The 17,301-nt window shown below is 35.2% G+C and overlaps 1 protein-coding gene across 5 annotated transcripts in view; it reads right to left on the bottom strand.

Annotated features, from left to right (window-relative positions):
- Nucleotides 1-1,537: 1,537 nt before the first annotated feature.
- The window catches only part of CUL2 (cullin 2), a 49,293-nt gene continuing 33,529 nt past the window's right edge, over nt 1,538-17,301 (bottom strand). For all 5 annotated transcript variants that reach the window (XM_080582615.1, XM_080582616.1, XM_080582618.1 and 2 more), the window contains 10 exons: nt 15,045-15,104; nt 14,535-14,663; nt 14,354-14,440; nt 13,679-13,831; nt 13,220-13,297; nt 10,462-10,528; nt 9,623-9,825; nt 6,751-6,852; nt 5,912-6,028; nt 1,538-2,146 (listed from right to left, as the gene is read on the bottom strand). In XM_080582615.1, coding sequence (XP_080438741.1) covers nt 2,015-2,146; nt 5,912-6,028; nt 6,751-6,852; nt 9,623-9,825; nt 10,462-10,528; nt 13,220-13,297; nt 13,679-13,831; nt 14,354-14,440; nt 14,535-14,663; nt 15,045-15,104 — 1,128 coding nt within the window. In that variant the 3' untranslated portion in view covers nt 1,538-2,014. The remainder of the gene's footprint in view (nt 2,147-5,911; nt 6,029-6,750; nt 6,853-9,622; nt 9,826-10,461; nt 10,529-13,219; nt 13,298-13,678; nt 13,832-14,353; nt 14,441-14,534; nt 14,664-15,044; nt 15,105-17,301) is intronic.

Below are 17,301 nucleotides of genomic sequence, written 5' to 3'. Positions count from 1 at the left end.
ACTTAAATTCCCTCAGACATCTGTTGATTTTCTCTTGTAACATATTCCTGCAGTGAGATTAACAAGACAGAGTAGGCCTTACTAAGAGTAGAAGTTAGTTGAATCTCAAGAAAAGGGAAAGGCTGTGGATGTGGACTGCCTTGACTTCAGTAAGGCTTTTGACATCGCTTCCCACAGCATTCTCCTAGAGAAACTGGCTGCTCTTGGCTTGGACTGGCGTACGCTTCGTTGGGTTAGAAACTGGCTGGGTAGCTGTGCCCAAAGAGTTGTGGTGAATGGAGTTAAATCCAGTTGGAGGCTGGTCACTAGTGGAGTCCCCCAGGGCTCAGTACTGGGGCCAGTCCTCTTTAATATCTTTATCAATGATCTGGATGAGGGGATTGAGTGCACCCTCAGTAAGTTTGCAGACGACACCAAGTTAGGTGTGTGTGTCGATCTGCTCGAGGGTAGGAAGGCTCTGCAGGAGGATCTGGATAGGCTGGACCGATGGGCTGAGGTCAACTGTATGAAGTTCAACAAGGCCAAGTGCCGGGTCCTGCACCTGGGGCACAACAACCCCAAGCAGCGCTACAGGCTGGGAGAAGAGTGGTTGGAAAGCTGCCTGGCAGAGAAGGACCTGGGAGTATTGGTTGATAGTCGGCTGAATATGAGCCAGCAGTGTGCTCAGGTGGCCAAGAAGGCCAACAGCATCCTGGCTTGTATAAGAAGCAGTGTGGCCAGCAGGGATAGGAAAGTGATTGTGCCCCTGTACTCGGCTCTGGTGAGGCCGCACCTCGAGTACTGTGTTCAGTTTTGGGCCCCTCGCTACAAGAAGGACATGGAGGTGCTCGAGCGAGTCCAGAGAAGGGCAACGAAGCTGGTGAGGGGTCTGGAGAACAAGTCTTACGAGGAGCGGCTGAGGGAGCTGGGCTTGTTCAGCCTGGAGAAGAGGAGGCTCAGGGGAGACCTCATCGCTCTCTATAGGTACCTTAAAGGAGGCTGTAGAGAGGTGGGGGTTGGTCTGTTCTCCCACATGCCTGGTGACAGGACGAGGGGGAATGGGCTAAAGTTGCGCCAGGGGAGGTTTAGGTTGGATGTTAGAAAGAACTTCTTTACTGAAAGGGTTGTTAGGCATTGGAATAGGCTGCCCAGGGAAGTGGTTGAGTCACCAGCCCTGGAGGTCTTTAAAAGATGTTTAGATGTAGCCCTTAGTGATATGGTTTGGTGGAGGACTTGTTAGTGTTAGGTCAGAGGTTGGACTCGGTGATCTTGGAGGTCTCTTCCAACCTAGATGATTCTGTGATTCTGTGAAATCGAGATATGCACTTAAACATAGGTGGTTTTTTTGTGTCTTGTGTTTTTTTGCAATCATATCAAACATAACATCATACCTGGTACTCAGTTTTATATACAAGTCTTATGACAGTTTTTACAACAGATCTACTTCAAAGGTTATTCAAAACCTGAACACAACATTATTTTCAATCTTACCAGCCTCAATATTATTTACAGAGATAAATGCTATATCCATTTCTACAATAATTAGAGACACATCATATAACTTTATTTTTTTATTTGACAAGCAGCAGTATCATGTTCTTTTTTTTTTTTTTTTTACATTTTAATGTAGATACAATTATTAGGTTATCTGTCATATTACAATATTTAGTTTTTTTTTCCTTTTTTTTTTTTTTTTTACTTTGTCTTAAGATACATTAAAAAACATCAACTGCAAACGTGAAAGGGAAGGGGAAAAAAAAAAAGCATGGTACCCAACCAAATTTCCACATTTCAGCAATACTTCACTCATTCTTTTAGTAAAGTTTTAAGAAATGTCATAATGACATGAGCTTGAAATATCTATAGGCATTTTCATTGACGCTCATGACATGGCACTGGTGATGTTGTAAACAGCAGAAAAACAGGGGCTGCCAAGTGACCAATTATGGAGGCACAGGCCTGCCTCTTCCCACAGGAACACACCAAACAGTGACAGCAATGATCTCCTTACAATCATACCTGCAGGATAGCAACATCATGCTACATAACTGTATTCGTCTGCAGAGGCCTGGCTTCGCTCTATGTACTGTTTGTCTATCAGAACTTCAATACACTTCTTAATCATGCTGATACTTGGGTTAAACCTAGCTCTTGATTGGCTAATCACCTGCAAAAGAAAAACAAGTTTTATGTGTTATTTTCATTTACAACAGTTATAAATGCAACAGGAAACTCAATAAGCACTTTAAGGGAAAAATCAGTTTACTTTTCTTTTAAAGTCAAGATTAAATAAATACAGGACAGTTAATTTATAACAATAAACAAAGCATCTCTGTACAGTAGTGTCAAGAGACTTAAACTGACTGCTTAACTCATTGGTTCAGTTTGCACATTAACCAGATTTTTTCAGTCCTCTTGCTTGCTTAATTTGTCCCGGTACAAGTGAGGATAAATATCCAACTTAAAATTGATCTAACATTTCTTCACTTTTATTACTATTAGTACAGTTTAAGCAAAGCGAAAGCATTATAAAACCACCTGTGTCCTTTCCAGTATCTATGCTGGCTCTTCCTAAGTTAGGTACCTTTTACTTCCGTTTATATACTTTTGTTGTTCTGTAATATTTCATTTATGGACTCCCAAAAGTCTTACGAATTTATGGACTTGTCTTCAAGTCTTACTTGGAAAATAAATGCCTAACAAATATGTTAATCTTAGTTTTCAGAACAGTTTATACAATTATGAATGGTTAAATTTCACTTGACCAGTTTTCTCAAAACTATTTCTAAACCTGAACCAATTTCCCTCTCATGCATCACCACCTTTGTTATTAGGAACGGACAGAGAAGACATTTTCATTTAATAAAGTTTTGTGAATCATGTGTTTTCTTTATGGCATTACAAATAGTAACTGACATGCACGCAGATAAATAGCAAATTCCCCCAAAGTCTGACTAGGATCTTAATAAGGGGTTACTCATTCTTGATTAACAGTTTAAATGTATTAAAAATGCAAGCCATCCTCCTAGACACTATTGCACTAGACAATCAAATTTGTAAGATAAAATAAGATTTACTTTTTAAAAAAATTGTTTTGTAAAGTTACACTACAACATTGTTGTTTCAGTTGCCACGCTGTATGATGTAAGCTAGATTTGTTGTGCTGATTCTGCCATGCCATGCTGCATACCTGGTCCTGAAAGGCACCTGAACCCCTGAAGCAGCGTAAATGGAGTCCCCACACTCCCACCACTGACATCTTTTTCTCATACAATTTGAGACTATCAGGATGAACCTTTATTTATGTCACTAAAGACCATCCTACAATTTGGCAAGTCCAATCCAGCTGTGCTGGAACTTTTTAACAGATACAGTAAAAAAATTATTTATGGTAAAATCAGATCTATATGTGCATTGCAGAAGAAACTGTAGCTGCTGGCTAGACTTCAGATCTCTCTTAATAGTTTTAAATTCTATGGGTTCTCTTCTAGGTAAGTGAGGAAATGGTGTGTAGTAACAGAACATCTACCTTGGAGAGTTTTTGACATTTAAACTTTTGCGGCCAACTTGTAGCAAAGAAAGTTACTATTACTTTCTCCTTTCTACTTCCTAGCAGTGGGAAGTGAGGGAAACAAAAGACCTAACTACTCAAGTGTCAGAATAAATTTAGCCTGTAGTTTCACATTTGTTCTGTAAAGAAAGTGATTTTTATTTCAGCTGGACTTCCTGTTTTCTTTACAACTTTTCGTGGCTGGCTTTGTCCCAGCTCTAGTGAGGAGCTGGAGCTCTCTGCGAGCCAACAGAACTCACCAGGTAGAACTCACCCAGCAGAACAAACAGAAAGCTCAGAAGAGATAGTTTTGTTGGGCTAGCAGCCAACGGTCTGATAAGTTCCACAGCAGTCAAATGAGAAGAAACTAGGTAAAATTTCCACCTATCATGAAATTTTCATTTTTAACATTAAATATACAAAACCTGTCTCCCCACAATTTGCTCTACAATCTGGCAAGAGTATCTGAGGTACCCAAGAGTCCATCTGTATCCTAGACTGCAGAGTAGATACCTAACAGATTTTGAAGAACCTAGCTCATATGTCCTAGTTAAAGTTTAGCTGAGGAAGCATGAAGATTGGCACAAATCCAGACAGCTAAAAAGCACGAAAAATTAACTCTAATGGATTTTTGTACTGCTTCACATTACTGCTTGAAGTTCTACAATTGCTCATTTAAGATGACATCAGGTCTCCACAGTACATTGCAACATAGATAAGAATTATTTAGAAGTCTAGCCTTCAGTTTTTACTTATATTCTGGGTGGATTAGAACATTTAAGATTAAAAACTGAGAACTACAGACTAAATGAATAAGGACACGATTTTCATAAATTTATAGGTCATAAATTTAGTTAAAAGCTAAAGTTAAAAAAAACAATACAAGTTGATGTGGCTGGTGATAGATAAATGGGGCACCAACTTTATTCTGTGCTGTTTTTTAAGCTGACTTGCTATCAAGATATTCACTTTTCTGGAAAAACTTGAAAAATCTCCTGATGTTAATAGACTGTACTATTCTGCAAGAGTACTGCACGAGCAAAATGCAGCATAAGCATGTCAGATACTGCCTCCTGAGCTGGACAAAGAAGGAAATGACCATAAAGTAGTTCTTCTGTTTCTAAGCTGTCCAAGTTTGTTCTCTCTTCCACCATTTAAACGGGTCTCAAGTAAAGCACACTTTGAAAACTTTTTTAAGTTGCAAATATGGGGGAAAATATTTTCAAAGATGAATCAGGGCTTGCCTACCATTTTCTAGTTTTAACATAAAAATCTTAGAGGATTTCATCATGATTGTATGAAACAGAAGAGCAAATAAACAAAGGTTTTGAGAAGTAATCAAGGCCTATGCTGCCTCATCTTTTAGATGTTCAAAATCAGATTTCTTAGGTTAAGCTTGCTTTCAGAGAGTTTGTGTACAAACACTATTTATTTAAAGATCCAAAACCTTTCAGATGTCTCGTGTTACCAGTCAATATGAAAGCTCTGGACTTACAAGCTCTCTGCAGCTGCTTATTTTGCTTAGGAAATAAAAAATAATTGGCAATTATGGTAAACTAATTTCTCCATCACCACAGGACAGAAAGAATACAGAAGACCTCAAAATGACAGAATGCCTCTCCACCATGTTCAAAATAGTCCAGAAAAGCAGGACTCTATTCCCTCTCCCACCAATCTGCTCTGAGGCTATCCAGCAAAGCTTGGGAGACACAAGAACGACTTGGAAGGTTGAGAAAAACTAGGGACTGGTTGGTATGAGTGAAGGTTTGGTTGGAATAGGAAATGCAATTAGGCAGGCAACTATCACAGATGGAAAAGTAGAAGAAAAACGAAAGAAATAACACCTTTTTCCAAGCCAGTCCATGACAGTTCACAGATCATTAATTTAGAATATAAAAAATCTAGACAACTGTACTGCTGCTAAAATAAAGATTAAGAGGTGCACGTCTACATACTCAGACAACTTTTAAAATATAAGCCATGAATTAGAACAAAATCCAACTTTACAATTAGAGCTCAAAATTGGCGAGGTGCTTCTGTGGAAATGTAATGTCTAGAATATCCATACTCAAGTGTCTTCAATTGAACCTACAGCTCTGGCAACGATTCCTACAGGATACAACATCTGCAGGTATAGAACCAGCCAACTGGGAAGAGCAAGCACAGCACTAAAGCATTAAGCATCTCTAAGACATATTTACAGGGCTGAGTGATCACAGGTAAGTGCCCCAGTACTATGGTTCCAAGTAGACTCCATTGGAATTCTCATCAATTTCAGTGAAGTATTAGTTTTGACATGGGAGTTTTGTGGTCAGATGTTTTACCCAGCTATCCTGAAGATTTTCCTCCAAATCATGCTTAAGAAGAGGATTTTTATCTTACCTCCTGAATAAGAGCATTATGTCGCAACACTTTACGTGCTTTCATGATACGGACTATAGCAGCTTGAAGATACATTTTTCTGTCTTCATCTACAGCGCTTCTGGTCTGTTCCATCTCCTGCGATATAGGAAGAATGGTAAAGCTTCAAATATAGTAAGATCAATAAACACGTCATAAAAGTATCTTGAATCTAAACTTTTTACTTTATTAAAAGTGGTCAACTGACATAAAAATCTAGATAAAGATCAATGTAAAGTGCTTCTGTAAATCAAGAACACCAGGTTTCATGAAAGTCAGCAGGTAGGTAGGAGGAAGACAGCCAAATCAGATTCTGCTATGGAGAAAAGTGGGCAAAATTTACTGTAAGATATTGAGTTTGTCGGCACATACGTCTCTTGTATACATGTCTATGTCTTAAGAGATATAGAAGGAAACTGGATTATCAAAATTTGAGTTGATTATAGTTGATGGACACAAAACCATATGAAAACAGAGTTCAGTGGATCTGCTGTTTCTGGATTAAATTGCTTTTATAAACACTACCAACAAAAGAGTCTCATTAGATAAGACAAGGTGAATGTCAATTCAGTTTGGTACAAGAGGAATAGCTCTTGTTCATTTTTTATTCTTATTCCCTAACCCATTTTTTTTTCTACCTGTATTTTAAGTACAAAAAAATTGCAGTGCTTAAACTGTAAACTTAAACAATGTTTTCACAATGATATAAATCTTACACAGAGACTCTTATATCTGCTTTTACCAACCTAATACAATCAATTCAATTTTAGAAAAATAAGCTTCATAAGCTCTTCAGTCTACAAACATCAAAAAATACTTGCCTGTGGTGTGTCTTTCTGCATTGACGTAGTAATTTTAAATTTCGTTCGTTTACTGCTGAAGTTCATATTTAATGAAAACGTAGACTCTGCCTCTACATCTTCCTGCAATAGAGAATCTTTTTAAAAAACAGAAATGGAACCAAAAAAGAATAAGCAGCAAGGATTTGCCAGGATAACAGTTTACTTAGAAAAATCACAGGTAGGGGCTTGCATACATACAAATAATTACAGTGGATTTGTAGTTGAAAATTCTAAAGAGCCACTTGAACCAGGTTAGTTTTTTAAGTTACAGTTTAACTAACCTAGAAATACAGTCTATTTTACAAGACACTACAAAAAACTCTGATATACATGAGTACTGTTAATAAGTCAATATTATGAATAGAATAGTTCCAGTCCGAAGGGACCTACAAAGATCAAGTCCAACTGTCAGACTACTTCAGAACTGACCCAAAGTTAAACTTTCATTAAGAGTGTTATCCAAATTCTTCTTAAACATGGACAGGCATGGTGCATGAACCACCTGCGTAGGAAGCCTGTTCCAACATATACCTACCATTTTGGTAAAGAAGTTTTTCCTAACGTCTAGTCTGAACATTAAGAAAAACTTCTTTACTGAGAAGCAATTAAAGCAATTTCAGTTTTAATAACTGAACAGCTGTTTTAACTTATGGTTTAATACTTCAATAGCTTATCTTAGTTGCAAACACTCTCCTTTTAAACACATTTTTGTCCCTGCAAAGAAAGTAGGATTTGCATTTATTTATGGCAGAACCTCAAGAGAGCAAGCTATTACTTTCACAAACATTACTAAAGTTGCCTTAAAGAACTTAAGGAGAAAAACTAAACATTTTATGTTGTATCAGAAACAGTTGATGAACTGCAACTTCTACAGCTCCACAACTGTATGCAATTTCTCTTTTTTTCTCATCTGGATCTCAATTTTTTCCCCTACACATGTCAAAGTCCATTTCTTTCAATAAATTTTAACTATTCCCAGCAGTCCCAACACCTTTACATTCAACTAACAGGATGACCTGAACAATCTTTCCAATTTCCAGGCAAGAGTCTGTACAAGTATTACCAATTTCCAGCAGAACACAGTTACCGGGCTTCTTAGACTTCGGAATCTTGCCAAACTATGGTTGCCTCAAGTGCAAATACTTGAGCAAACTCTTAAGCAAACACTGTCAATATTTATTTAAAAAATATACCAAATACTATTACTTTTAATTTTATACTCTGCAGACATTCTCTATTAGAATATAACATCTAGTCATATATAATATCTAGTATAGAAAATTTAATACGGAAGGGCAAAGATCAACAGCTTTAAAAATGTCATTAAACTTTAGTGCTGTTGTGTTTATATGGTTGAGTATAAAACAAAACAAAACCAATAAAGATTTTGTCAGAACTTTGTTTAAAAAAAAAAAAGAACAAGCAAAAGCAAACTGCAGTATATAATACATTGTACTTTGCTGTGTAGCTCAGACACAGGTAGAGAGAAGTCAGTATGTTTAATTTCACTGTTTAAGCCACTGAAGTTCACTGGCTTATCCAATGAGTAAGCTGATAGACTGCATACAGATCAGCTTTCAAATTGCTGGACGGAATGCAAAGAAAACAGAATCAGCTAATACGTTTGAATACAACAGCCTGTAAGTTAAAGAACCAGAAAATGCAGTGGTAAACATTAAAAGGTAAAAGGACTGGAAAGCTATACCATTCAGCCTTCAATGACATATGCTTAAAGAAACTAGATGAACCTTATATGGCAGACAAATAAATGTAAATCCTTTAAATAATGGGCAACTTTCTAAGATTATGAAAAATCTCACTGTTTTCTGTAATAGCTCCCAGTGTTATATTTCACCCATGGTTTAACAGACATCTTCCCAGCCACTGTTCCAACCTGAGCTCATTTCTAGATATTGGAAGCATGTCCTATGCTTCAGCCAAGCATCAGATCTTCCTTGCGATCTCACTTTCCATTTTCTAACATTTTCCTGGTTAAAAAAAAAAGCAGCTATCAGAGCAGCTTTGGATTTCTTCTCGTAAGCCAAGTGAACAGCTTATCAGTTTGTTCTGCTTGATACTGTCTGAATAACTTGGGCTTTCTGGGCTAGCTGGAAGCACATACTAAAGTTTGTACGGTATGCAAAGGCACTTCTGTAGCATTACTTACGTAACAGACTTCTGTGCCCTTCACTGCATGGGGAAAAAAGGTAAGTGATTTGATGTACGTCATACAGAAGTGTGAGGCAGAGTCAGTAATAGTACCTGTATGAACCTTTGCCTTAACCACAAACAAAGCTCAGATGTTACTAGAACTCCATGAAACTCATGGAAAGACAGAGTTTGGCATAATGCAGCAAAAATCCTCTCACACAAGCCCTCCTTGCTGTCTGTCCTCCTCCCTCCTTCTCCTGTAACATGTCAGCCAGGAAGTATATGGTTGCTGTTACTTTCAGTCTCTTAACCCCACAAATTTATTTTAAGGATCTTTTTAAGTCATTTTGATTTACTACTCAGGCTCCTTCCTGTGATCCCACTACTTTGAAAGTGATGTATTTAAAGAGAATTCCCATCCAACAGTAGTGAGTTTAAAGCCACATGGATTCAACAGGAACAATAAACAGTCCCAGCATTATTACCTTTTTAGCAGACCCTGCTTTTATAGGCATATAGACCAAAGATAGTCTACTTCTTCCCCTCTTTCCTTATAAATATTTGTAATTGCTAACAAGGCCCATAATATGTTAAAAAAAGAAAAAAAAGAGCTGATTGTTTTGTATTAAAAAAAGCCCTTGACAAACCGTAGAATGAAAAGACTGAGAACATGAAACACTTTTATATCATTACTGCATACCTTGTCTGAGTCATGGTTGATCATTTTGACATCGAGTAAGGATTTGATAGTTTTTGTCAGTTCCTTCTCATTCATTTGTGTGCTGTCCTGAAGCTCCTTGTAACTGACAGTTTCACTGTTGTTGAAGGCAAGCAACACTGCCATTTGGTATGTTGTCACCATGGCTACATACGGTTTGCACAAATAATTCATTTTTACTTCACCTGTAATGATACAAGTAGTATTTTATAAACTGATTAATGTGCTGAAAAGACATCTGAAGCCTAACTACTAGAGCTACTCATACAGTTCCTACACACATGCAATTCCAGACATGCAATTCAGACCTCAATATGGCATGGGAACATGAAAACCGATGTTGTAAATTTAGACACGTAGGATACGGTTTGCAAAAAAAAAGCACTCATTAATTGTGAATACCACAACAGTAGTGTTTTCAGGAGAAAACTGAAAGCGTTGAATTTGAATAATGCAATACAATTTAAAGTAGTAAAAAAATTCCAAATACCCTCAATGCAACACTGCAACACGCAAGCTTCAATTAGTAACAGCTTACACAGAATCACAGAATAGTGATTAAAAAAGGCACTGAAGAATGTGCATTAAGAACGAACAACTCTAGTTTTCCCTGGATTTAATAAATCACAGGTGACATGCAGGTTTACAAACAAATTTTGGAAATACTAAATAGCAAATATTATATTACTTAATGATGCAAAAATAATAAACTGACTTAATATGCAGTGTAATGTTCTACCTCCAATGTCTGCCGTCATTTGACCTTTAACAAACAATTGCCAGTTGTTTAGAGCATAAGTTAGCAAAGCTTTTGTTTTTACCTGTACAAAGATAATGTAACCAAGTAAGCTTCCTTCCACTAAAATGTTGACTGTAGAATAATTCAAACTGCAAAACAAGATGAACTTCAGTTAATCACACATATAAACTTACAATAGTTTAATATCACACTAACACTCCAGCAAAGAAATACTGGTTTTATGCTCACTGTATTAGACACAGACCTTGCTGATAAGTTCATGACAGCACCTTCTTTTAGAAGACGGGTGATTGAGCACCAGCCAGTTAGTGAACTACTTGAACACATTAACATACCACTTGATGACTCAATCAAAAAGATTGTTGAGACATTCATACTCTCAAAGCATAAAATATTGTAGCTAAAATTAGTGTAACTTGACTGAACCCAACAGAGTTCCTCAATGTTTATCAATCTTGTTATGTTTTATCATTCTGTTCCTTCCAATTCCATATGAAAACAAATGTATTTTTGTTTTTTCACCTTGGTGAAATCAAACCTATATTCCATGGCTTTAACTTCATTTGATTTGTCTTGATTTAAAATCAAATCAGAAAATCCATTTTACTGATTTTTTTTAAGCATCATTACAAAAATGTAAGCTTTTAGTTAACAGGTATTTCCCACAGCCAGCTATGCAATGATGAATCTCATCCTGCAAATCTCAAGATGAATCTCATCTTATGTTCCTCAACACATTTTTAGGGGAAAATTTCAAAAAAAGCAAGCTTAAGGGCAGGTATAGTTTTTGTCACTCTTCCAGTTTCGGTTTCCGACTAGACACAACTACACAAATGGAAAACATCTCAGAACCAAGAAACAACTAGGAATCCTTAAATTTCTGCTGCCAAACTTGTAAACCTTCAAAAACTTCCAAAACCTATTTTCAGAAAGAAACACACATTTATGATTTAGAAGGTAACATTTCAAACTTATGTTGACATCAAAAATTGAAGCATCTCCTTAAAATCAGTATTTTAAAATTCTTATTTCCTAAATTGCATTAGTAGTAATATTAACTTCTTCCTGATTTTTTTTCTTTTTATAAGAATTTATAGTCATTATGGAAAGTGTTACATCAGTCACTCTGGACAGCAACTTTTCCTGATATTTAAGATATAAAAAGACACATAAACACATAGAAAACCAAGAATATGAAAAAATCAACCTCTGAACAAGAAAAGGACTTAAATTAAAAATTCCTCTCTTCCTTTAGAAACATGGGACGACTTTGTTCCTTGCTTTCGTGCAACTGAAAATTAGCTATGCAGTTTGAAATTTTGCAATAAAGTACACAAGTCTGGCATCTATAAATGAGATAGCTCTACAGAAGACTCCAGAAATGCCATTACCAGAAGATTCTTTCAAAACTACATTTACCTACATTTAAATATAATTTTCATAGAATAAGAGAAGGAAAGGCATATATGACCGGTGGATTGTGGTAAGAAAAATCAAGTTTACAGAGAAGATGCAAAATTATCCTACTTTCGTATTATATGCAATTTATCAATCCTGCTATTCCTGGAAACTAGTATGCAGTGCAGAGACAGAAAACAAAAAACAAAACAATCAAACAAACAAACTTGGAAAATAAAGGAAACACTGGATTTTGAAGAACAAGTAAAGATATTCCAGAATGTTAAAAACAAATAAACAAAAAACTTTCAAGGAGACGGCTTCCAGGTTACTTGTTCTGTGGGCTAATCAGACTGATGGAGAAAAGTTACTCTGACAGAAAAGAATTTCTCCAAAGGCTAAAGAAATTTATGGTAATAAGTCTGACCATTTTTCAGAAGAAATAACACTGGGAATTTTAGTAGACATGGCATTCTCTTGGATGTCATCTGAAAAGAACTGAAATTTGGCTAAAAAGCTAACAGAAAAATTAAAATATGAAATGGACCATAATCCATACAGACATGAAGGACAAGTCAGACTGCATAGTCATTGCCAAGTGCCTGGTAAGCGTTAGTATTTTTTGTTGTTTGCGTATTTTTATTTGTTTAGGAAAAAAATCCAGACATTTTGCCCTCATACTGCCTATTCGAAAGGAACAAGAAAGTAAGGCTTGCAGACTAATCCTAATGTTAGGTCTAGCTATTTTTTGGCAATGAGAAGAACTCTGGCAAATTCAGTCTTTCCTTAAAATTGGATGGAAAATCCTCACATCCCAGGTAGCCAGCGCTACCATTTAGAACGTAACAATATAATCAAAATTAATGAAACATTCCACCTGTACAAAACAGAAATAATTTTAAATAGCAAGAGAATATGTGGCCAAAGCTAAACTTCTAATGTTTTGAGAATTCTCAAAATTATCTTTAAAGAAGTTTGCATGAGTTTGATTTTGAATGAAATGTGGCTCATATGAAATACATGACAAGAAAGTTGTATCTGCTTTTTAATCTATGAAGTCTATGCAATTTTAATATTACTTTTTATATTATATCTAGATAATTTGTTAAAATCAGTTGGAATTGGTTTTAAAGTTAAGAATCAAGTCAGTTCACTTGATTGTATTTAGTAGCATTTTCCTCTTCGATCACTGAGTGTAGAAAACAGAAGAAATAAAAGTTATGCAAATGCATACATGGAAATCAATATGTCATTTGGGTGACCTTTCCAAATTTCATATAACTAGAGAAAGGGTAGCCTTGATTTACAATCAAAATGAAATAGCTCCGGTTTTCCTCTGTTAGAGTGATCATCATAGTGGTGTTTTTTTTTGGAGTTTTTACATTTTCCACATGTTTACAAGAAGCCTCCTACTAACCTACCATCTGTACACTTTTTTCCAGTTCCTGAGGAATTGCAAATGTAGAAGAAGGAGCCTGAGTAAGAGGCCATGCACCAGCCTAAGGGTATCAGGAAAAATGAAAGCATTAACATTTTCATATGATATATACATCAAGAAAAAAAAAATAACACCACTAAATAGTTTTACAATGTATATTTTCGTAAGACACTCAACTGAGACCAGAAGTTTGAGCACTGCTCATTACGCGTGCCCCAGTGAGACGTAAACTCAGGTAAAAAACACAAGGCATTTTGCATCACTACTATTTAGTGTGCTAGCAGGTTAATTTTAAAAGTTAAAACTAGGAAAACAAACTATTCCACACTGATCACAAGGTGTCATATGAGAAGTGTTCCTAGTTAGAAAAATATTTCACTTGATATCAAAACATAAAAAATGAAGTACAAATAACTCAGTAATAATAAACATACATTAGTACCTGTAGAACATATATCTGAAAACTAATTCCCAAATCTATAATCGTGTCTTGGTTTTTGATAAAGTTGTTGAATTTATTGTTGAGATCAGCACTAACACTCATGTCTGTATACATTCGATGCAGCTTGCTGGTAAATTCATAACCACAGGCTTGCTGTGAAAAAATATTGTAACAAGTTTTATTGTGAAAACAATACTTATTAAATAAATAATGCACATTCACACATTTATAATATGAGTATCTAATTAGTAGAAGTGTTATATACTGTTTACAGAGAACACCACGTATAATAGAAAACAAACACTATGAAAGAAAATTATCAAATTTATCTTAATCCTGCTTTGTACACATTAGTTTAGATGAACAGTATAATTTCTTATAAAATTGAAGGATAAATCTAGTTTATGACAGGCTGCTTGGTACTTTTACAATACAAAAAACAGGCTATTGAACACACTTTATAAAACTACCCAAAAATCATAAAAAAAACTTTCATATTTAAGTGATACTTCACAATATATCTTTCATACACTATGAAAAACTTAATTTTTCTTTTCAACTACTCTAAACAGAATCTACCGATTACTAAGTTATCTCTGGCACCCTCTGCTGCTCCCTCTCAACACCACATTCTCTTATGCTTGTTTACATTGCATTAGAAGAGGATTACATTACCTTTAGTTTATTAATCATGGCTTCTTCAGAGTCCATAGACATAGACAAACCATGAATTAACCTTTTTGCCAACATTCTGGCATAGAACTGCAAGGCAAAAAAAAAAAAAAAAGACATGAGGATTCTTGAAAGTATAACCACATTGTTCGTGTATAGTTTAAATTTGAATATCAAAAGTTACCTTTTGGAATACGTCTTTGTCATCTATGTATTTGAACACGGTAATGAAACTTGTAAGTTTGTCTTCTACTTCATTCTCTGTCATTCCCTTCGCTGACTTCTTCAACAAGTTGTCACAGTATTTGGCCAGCTCAAGTTAAAAAAAGAGAAACCCAAACCTACTTGTCAAGCTTGAGAACAAATGTATACCAAAGTACTCTTAAATTCTACATGAAGGTTAAAACATGAAGTAATTCACAGTCCATAGTCTCATGTTCTATTATAAGGGCTGTATTCACAGGTAAAAGATACCAACTACACACACCAAAACCACAAATTCTGTATCAAAAATTATAACTGCACCATTTTTTGCATACCCCCAAAATGTGAGGGGGGGTTAAGTAACCACTACTGACATACACACCTGAGGCTGACTTAGAGAAATGGATATTCATGTGATGGTCCCTATGCTAATTCATTTGATAGTTATAAAGAAGTATTATTACATTCTACAATAATACTTATCACTTACCAACTCAGGTGCTTTGCAGATCGACTTGGGCTCCCTATAGTTAACTACTGATGTCAAAGCCTACATAGGAACACAGAGCAAAGACATAAAATGGAAATTACTTGAAACTTTTTCTGTTATGAATTTTAAAGTAATTAAAAAAATATTCAGGTACAGACCATCCAAGAGCCTATGAAACTCAAAAGTAACAATGAATAAAAGGATTTGGATTACTGCTCTGTGAGAATTTGTTGAATATTTTAAAGTTGAGTTGACTTGCAAATTTAATTTTTAATTTGAGTTGAAGTGCAAAAAGTAGAGGAATAGGAGTTAATTTCAAAAAGCAGGAGAGAGAATTAAGTTTCTCTCCTTCGTTTAAGTTAATTAGAAACTTAAGCACTGAAGTATGAAGGTTTTGGTATACAGCAATAAGTATTGGAAAGAAACTAAGGAAAGCTGATAAAGCAGATTTGAGCAGCAGCACATCAACAGTAGCTTACAAGACAACACAGCTTGATTTGAAGAACATACTTGGTACGCAGTAAGAAAGAAAACTATTTTGGTTTTCAGATTTTTGTTAGACTAAAGAAAATTAAAAAAATACTGTTGAGAGAGATTATGTGGAAATTTGAAGCAGGGCGATACAAAAAACATGCTAGCTGAAGAAGGATATGAGGAAATAGAAAGGAAGGAGATAAATGGCAGTTTGGAATTGGAAATTGCACGATAAAGATACCAGATTCATTGAGATTAGTTTATAAGCTATCAAATTTGAATTAACATTTTAAATTAACACTGGCCTAAAAATATTGCATAACCATAGTTTCTAGGAATTTAATCTGTTTGTGACTTTAGGTTCAAAATTCAGTAAGACTTAAACTAGCAAGAGTCCATGAAATTACTTCCTTGAGTTGCTATATCATGTTACAAAAAATTAATGCTCAAATGAACCTATGCAGAAAATATAATAATAATAATTATTATTATTATATAATAATATATATATTATATTATATTATATATATTATATATATTATATATTATTATATATATAATAATAATTATATAAAATAATAATAATAATTATTATTATTATTATTAAGAAGAACTGACAAACGACTTTTTGTACAATGCCTCAATATTCCAGTATTTGACAATAGGTCCCTAAAATCCCTATGACAAAGGAATTCACTATTTGACAAGAAATATGGAAATCTGAAGCTTGGAGCACTCTTTTGTAATAATACTGGAGGAAACAACAGCAATTTTGATACTGCCATGAAAATTGGCAACAGATTAAGATTTTAAATATCTGTTGTAAAAAAGATCACTGAAGTGACGAACCGAAGTGTTTCAGGAAAAAGTACACTGCCTAGGTACCAGTAAAAGTAGCTGTCAGTCTCCTTTTACTCCACCTTCTGGTAGATGACTTTAGTTGCACTTGAGATGCAGCATGGTACTGAAATAAGCATTTGTTTTAAAATACTAAATAATTAATTTCTAAGTATCACAAAGACAGATGGTTACCTATCAATTGTATTATTGATATCTTTGTCCCTACGTTTTTCCAGACTAACCTTGGCTGAAACTTATCTAAAGCTTTGAATAAGACTAACTACAAACTCCGAATACTATAAACACCAGAAAAAAGAGTAATGAAATGTATGCATGCATCTTATGACTTAAAACTATAGATAGGAAAGCATTACATTCACTCTCCAGGAAAAAAGATACAATGATGTATCTCTAAGAGTGGGATATTAACAAATGGATAAGATCAAATGTTCTTCTCTGAGAAGGAACCACCCAGTCTCGCAAGAGCCCAGGCATGTTTTGCAGAATTAAATTATTGTTATTATTAGAAACTAAATGTATAACACTTTGGAGTGTTATCTTAAATATTTTCATAGGTATGCATTCCACAAAAAAGGATGTCAAGCAGCTTTACTTAAAAATGCTTATTTAAATTCAAATGCAGTTGTCTCCTAGAAAATGTTACTGTGACCAGTGATTGAAGTGATATTATTTTCCAGATATTCTTTGTAGTCAGCTTGCAAAAAATCTAAACAAAGCTGCTCTGTAAGTAAGACTATCAGCATTCAGAGTTTAAGTGGAAGCAAATTCAAGTTCAAATGCATCTAAGAGTTATCACAGAATGGTTAGGGTTGGAATGGACCTTTGGAGGTCATCTGGTTGAAACCCCCTGCATGAACAGAGCCACCTAGAGCATAGTGCCCAGGACCACGTCTACACAGCTTTTGAAGGTCTCCAAGAAAGA

The sequence above is a fragment of the Anser brachyrhynchus genome (assembly GCF_964034855.1).
Source record: "Anser brachyrhynchus genome assembly, chromosome: 2".
Lineage (NCBI taxonomy): Eukaryota > Metazoa > Chordata > Aves > Anseriformes > Anatidae > Anser > Anser brachyrhynchus.
This window is presented reverse-complemented; position numbering and strand designations above follow the sequence as displayed.